The sequence below is a fragment of the Tripterygium wilfordii genome, chromosome 12, assembly GCF_013401445.1.
Source record: "Tripterygium wilfordii isolate XIE 37 chromosome 12, ASM1340144v1, whole genome shotgun sequence".
NCBI lineage: Eukaryota > Viridiplantae > Streptophyta > Magnoliopsida > Celastrales > Celastraceae > Tripterygium > Tripterygium wilfordii.
The window spans coordinates 11,562,346-11,568,025 of record NC_052243.1 but is presented as its reverse complement, the minus strand read 5'-3'; the positions used below and the strand labels follow the sequence as shown (position 1 = coordinate 11,568,025).

Sequence of the window (5,680 nt, the reverse complement as noted above, 5' to 3'; positions counted from 1 at the left end):
GACCCAGCCCAACTCAACATGGAGTGTCTCTCACTGTCAGTTACTCTCACCCGTTGAGAATTCAGATCCCTCTTCGGCGACTAATTGGCAGCAGCTTCCGTTGTAGTTTCTGAGTTGTGGATATGGATTCATCAGCACTACTGTTTGAGCAGCTCAAGGCTTGTACCCTGAATCCCTGAGCATATATACTAGGCCAGTCAATGCGTTTGGATTGTTTTCTTCTGATCGTGGAATTTTTTGATTTCAGATGGCGGAACCATTTTTCCTATTAGCGGGCCCTAATGTGATTGAATCCGAGGAGCACATTCTGAGGATGGCAAAGCACATAAAGGATGTGGCAGCCAAGTAGGTTCACTCTTTTTGCTTCAATCCCTTTGTTTATACTATCTTTGTTATGACTGGAAGAGATCCACAATTGAAGGAATTAGAGGTTTGTTTTTAAGGCTTATGAATTTGTTTATGATTTCTGTAATGTGTCTGTTACTGATTTGGGGGAGAATTGGAAAACTAGGAGTTTTATTATACTTCTTAGGTAGTTTAGCTCACTCAACCTTGTTGATCTCCAGCGTGGTAGAGCCTCTGCTTTCTTTCTTACAGAGTTGGTTTGCCACTAGTTTTCAAATCTAGCTTTGACAAAGCTAACAGAATGTCCTCAAAATCTTTTCGTGGTCTGGGCATGGCTGAAGGCTTGAAGGGGTAGGCTGGCGGTGAACTTTTTTGTTTTTATGCAATTTTTTTTCCTATCTTGAAGTGCTGGATGTTTCACTATACAATAATGCAGTTATAAAATCATCATCAGAAGTAGGATGTTGAACTTCTGGCTGATGTCTTATATATGTTTTGTGTGCTTGGGCTTTGCTTCATTTTTCTTCATAATAGAATAACGAAAGCAACAAAATGGTGAAAAGAGGGCATCTTTCTAGAGTATAACCTGCTCAAGGTTTGAAATTTGAACCCTCGAGGATCGTCTAGCATGTGCTTGGCTAGTCAATGTATCGTCTAGAGATTGTTTTTTTGGTTTGGTGCATTTGATCTTTACAGGTACAAGTACCATAGTCATAACTCCTACTTGAGAGTCCTAATGTGATTGAATCCAAAGAGCACACTAAGCATGCTCCAATCAAGTAGGTTCCCTCTTTGCTTCGATGCCCTTATTGTTCACGACAACTTACAAAAATGAAAGAAAGATAAGAAACTCATGTTGTTATGCAAGTCTGTAATTTTTTTTGATATGTCTTTATGATGTAATTTCCTTTTTCTGCAATTTTAGTCAGAAGAGGCCTGAGGGTCTTTATATATATTGTACATTGTACCTGTATCATATAAGTTGTTCATGTTGGCTTGAAATGCTATCAGAATAAAAAATATTGATTGGATTTAGGCCAAGCTTGGGGGGAGGGTTTACTGTGATTGGAGAATGGAGAATTCGGGAGGATTCAATAAAAAAGAATGTGTGAATTTCTATTCGAATCCCCCTCCTCTAAACCCTCCTCCTAAGCTCAGCCTTAGCCAACTTATCAAATACTTAGTGGACTAGGCAGTACAAAAGAACTACTATGCCTGTTGCAGACTGTCCCTGGGTGACTACTGTCTTGTCCACTGCAATTCTGCGGGAATCAGTTTATCTTAAAATGGTTAACTCAGTAGTGCAGCGACCACACTGATTTGTAGTTATGGGTTTATATGATGTATAAAGTATATTTGTTGTCATACTCTGCATGGGATGTTTGGATCAAGGTATTTGCTCTTATAGAATCTGATGTTTTCATGCTTTGCAGAGTTGGACAAGTTTATGATTGTTCTGTTATAGAAGTATCGTGGTGAATTACTTGCATGTTTTTCTTGGAGCAGCGTTCATCTGAGGTCAGTTGTGTATTTCCTGTGTTTTGCGTACCTTTAATATTATGATTCCATTTGGTATTGTTCTTACATTATTACTTCCATTGACTTTTTATACTTCTGGCCAAAAACAATGGTGGTAGTTGAACTTATTGTTTTACATATTAAGACGCCTTTTGAATCAAAAGAAGTAATTGAAGTGCCATGGAAGTTCCCAACCATTTTCCTTTCTCTGATAACAAAATGTAGGAGAACAGAACCTTGAACGGAGTACAGGATGGCCAGACACGTTGAAGCTGAAGAGAATATGAGACCCAAAAGCTAGAAATATGGTTATGGGAAATAAACAATCTATTCTTTTGGATTTTTTCTTGTACTTGGGTCAATATTATCTCAGAGAAAGATTAAGCAATATTAACTAGATACCTGAAAATCACTGATCACCAGCTTCCTTGTTCATGCTAGAACAATTTTATGCTACAGTATTCACTCCATTCCTTAAAACTATAATATTAAACACATGCTGAACATAACAATGACTCAACTTCAAGATTTTAGATCTATCTACATAAGAGAATATTACTCAGAATGTCCAACTCTCAAAAAGATTGAGTTGGGTATGGGGGACTAGGAACTTCAACAAGATCCTCAAGCATTTGCATGACCATCTTCATTGCAGGCCTTCTTGAAGGATCCTCTTGAATGCACCAGATGGCAATCATCACCCACTTGTACACCCTACTGACATCACTCATGGCAACTTCCTCATTATCGACCAAAACATTTAATCTTCCTGCCACATAGCATTCATAAGCCCAGTCTGCTAGTATTGCTTTCTCTTCTTCCTCCTGCTCCAGCTCCATTACCACACTTCTTCTGCAGCATATGATCTCTAGTAGCAAGATACCAAAGCTGTAAACATCAACCTTGACTGTTATTGGCACATTCTTGAACCATTCAGCAGCTACATAACCTCTTGTTCCTCTGATTAGGGTACGAGTTCGACTTTGATTGGAGAGCAGCATTTTTGCCAATCCGAAGTCAGATATTCTTGCCGTGAAGCATTCATCTAGAAGTATGTTTTGGGGCTTGATGTCACAATGGATGATAGGCACATCACACTCTTCATGTAAGTACAAAAGGCCTCTTGCAATCCCCAAAGCAATCTGCACCCTTGCATTCCAATCAGGTTTTGGAATGGAAAAGAGGAAATTTGCCAAAGTGCCATTGGCCATGAACTCGTATATCAGTATTCGATGAGACCCTTCATTACAGAATCCGAGGAATCGGACAAGATTTTTGTGATGGGTTTTGCTAATCGCTCCCATTTCTGTTTGGAATTCGCTCTCCCTATCTTTATCCAACTTGTCCAATTTCTTGACAGCAATAAGATTTTCTGAACCGTTTTTCAGAACACCTTTATACACAATGCCAAAGGTGCCTCTTCCGAGCTCTTCTTTGAACCCATTTGTCACTTCTTCGAGTTCCTTGTACGTAAAGTGTCGCAAATTTGTCTCGACAATGCTTGAATGTTTGACATCACTGACCACTTCTCTTTCACTTCTCTTGAAGAAGATCACACCAATTGCAACTACTAACAAGATGTTAAAAAGTATGGAGCCTCCTAGAGGAAGTTCTTCAACTAGAAATGATCTCTCTTTCTTATTGTTAGGCTTGTCAGAAGAGCCTGAAGGCGTAACTCCCTTTCTTGTTTTGATGAGGGCCCCTGTAACACCAGTTTCTCCTGATCTCCCATTGGAGAGTGGCAATCTTTTCTTCCAACATTGTCTACCATTGTAGATGACAACTGCACAAGAGCAATCATGCAAACAAGACTTTTCACATTGTGTTTGGTTATATGGTTCCAACCTTTCATAATCACCCAGTGGCCAGTTTACACTAGCAGACTGTGTCATCTCATACAGCTCTTCAGGGTCTCTTGCTCCATCTTCTTCTCCGCAACCTATGGAGATCGGTGGTTTGCAGCCGGAAAATCTATTATTCGGATCATTGAAATTAAAACCAGGTGGGCAGTCACAAGTGGGCTTTGAATTTTGAATTGAGCAGTAGCTATTGAAGCCACAAGCACCACTACCAAACTCACTAGTTATAGCAGTACATATGTTCTCAGGAAGGGATCGCAGTGGCGACCAGATCTGGGTGGTACTGGAATTTTTTGGATGAATATATTGTGTGAAAACACCATCAAAGTCTAATGTTGCTCGATGGTAGTAATCAAAAGTAAAATTAATACTGCTCCATGAAGGAAGTTGGGAAATCCCTCCATTATTTTTTACTATGTAGATATTTGCGGATTTGTTGAAGATCACCTGATAACCAGACTCAGCAGGGTCTGTAGTAGTTCCGCTGCTGTAATAAGAATTGTAGCGGGACTCAGATGGCCACGCTATAGGATTGAGCTCAAAAGTTCCATTAGAGAAACGGAGCTCAAACCTTCCCCTAGAGTAGTTGGTTTCAGTTAGCCTTGAAGACAACATGCTTCCCAAATCCAATATCTGGGTTGGTAAAATGGTATCTGTGGGATACTTAAAACTTTCCCAGACATAATCATTATTGTTACCTGCAAGAACAAAGTTTCCTGTGTCCAACATCGATGCAGAAGATACAGTTGTATTTGCAGGTTTCGTGTCCCACTTCGTTTGGCCTTGGGGATCTCTCAAGACAAGGCCAGAGTTGGTGAGCTCGACTGTTGATCCCGCTGGAACAGGTTTGTCTCCGTTTGCTCGCCAAACAATAGTTCTGTCAGGAATCTTATTGAACCATACGGCAAGCAAGAAAAGGTTTGTGTTGTTGAGTTGGCGAAAGCCGAATGAAAATTCTCCTGATGGTGAAGGCCACTGGGATTTTTCATCGGCAGCTGCAGTCAGTGATGAGGTGAGTGTTATGTTTGCCATGGAGAAACTAGGTGCCAGAGAAATGAAGAGGAAGAGAAGAAGGGTGGGTGAATAAGCCATTGGAGTAACCATGTTAGCAGTACTGCAGCTTGGCATGCAAAAGTTGGGGAAATTGAATCAATTTCAATCGAAGGAGGAGTCGTTTACTTATACCTATACACAGGTCCTTTATGTTGTAAGAGTCAAACTGGAATGCAACTTCTCAACTACTCATTCATTCACACTTTTACCAGTAGTTTTTCTTGTTCTTTTGTGTATTTTAAAACTGGAAGCTTCTTCGAAAATGGACCTGAGTAGTCATCTCATGAGTAGTTTCAAATCCTTTTTTTATTTTTGAAGGGGAGGGGGATTGGAACTGTGATTATTCTGATCATCAAAGTGATACACACCATTCTTATCACTCTAATTAGTGGCTCGGGTTTGAGTTTTAATTTCAGTCATCATTTTTGAACTTTTTGCAAAGAATGATCAACTATTTGATTAGTCAGAGCATTTCCGATACTAGTAATAAAATCAAAGAATTAAAATACTAATTTGAGGATGCTCTTTATGATAGTCCTATCTTATTAAAATGGTTACGGTTCAAACGGGGAAGAAGTGTTATTGGTCTTCTAGTGTAGCGTAATATCCACGTTTGTCTGTCTGTGCAAAACGCGAAAAGCATGTTTTATTTTTATACACAAAATGAAAGGAAAGGTCTTCTCACAAAAAAAAATAAAATGAAAGGGAAGCTCTATATTTTAGTTTAATACACATCGCCCTATCAGAATTTTGTTACTGGTAATGAAAAGCCCACAGGACCATAACTACTTTGGGCCTTGACGTCAAGTAGATGTAGGCCCGGTTTGGGATTTAGAAGGCCCAACATCTGGATTCCATCCAGTCATCCAGATCCAACCCAACTCAACATGGAGTGTTTCTCTAAT

General features: G+C 39.6%; 1 protein-coding gene across 1 annotated transcript; it reads right to left on the bottom strand.

Moving 5' to 3' along the window:
- Positions 1–2,136: 2,136 nt before the first annotated feature.
- Positions 2,137–4,826, bottom strand: LOC120010572 (G-type lectin S-receptor-like serine/threonine-protein kinase LECRK3). The gene has a single exon (XM_038861354.1). It carries the CDS (start codon positions 4,824–4,826, stop codon positions 2,439–2,441), a length of 2,388 nt encoding a protein of 795 aa, XP_038717282.1. The 3' UTR covers positions 2,137–2,438.
- Between the last annotated feature and the right edge of the window lie 854 nt (positions 4,827–5,680).

Excerpts from the sequence above, each read along its gene's own strand:
- LOC120010572 (XM_038861354.1), bottom strand. The coding sequence starts at position 4,826 with ATGGTTACTCCAATGGCTTATTCACCCACCCTTCTTCTCTTCCTCTTC.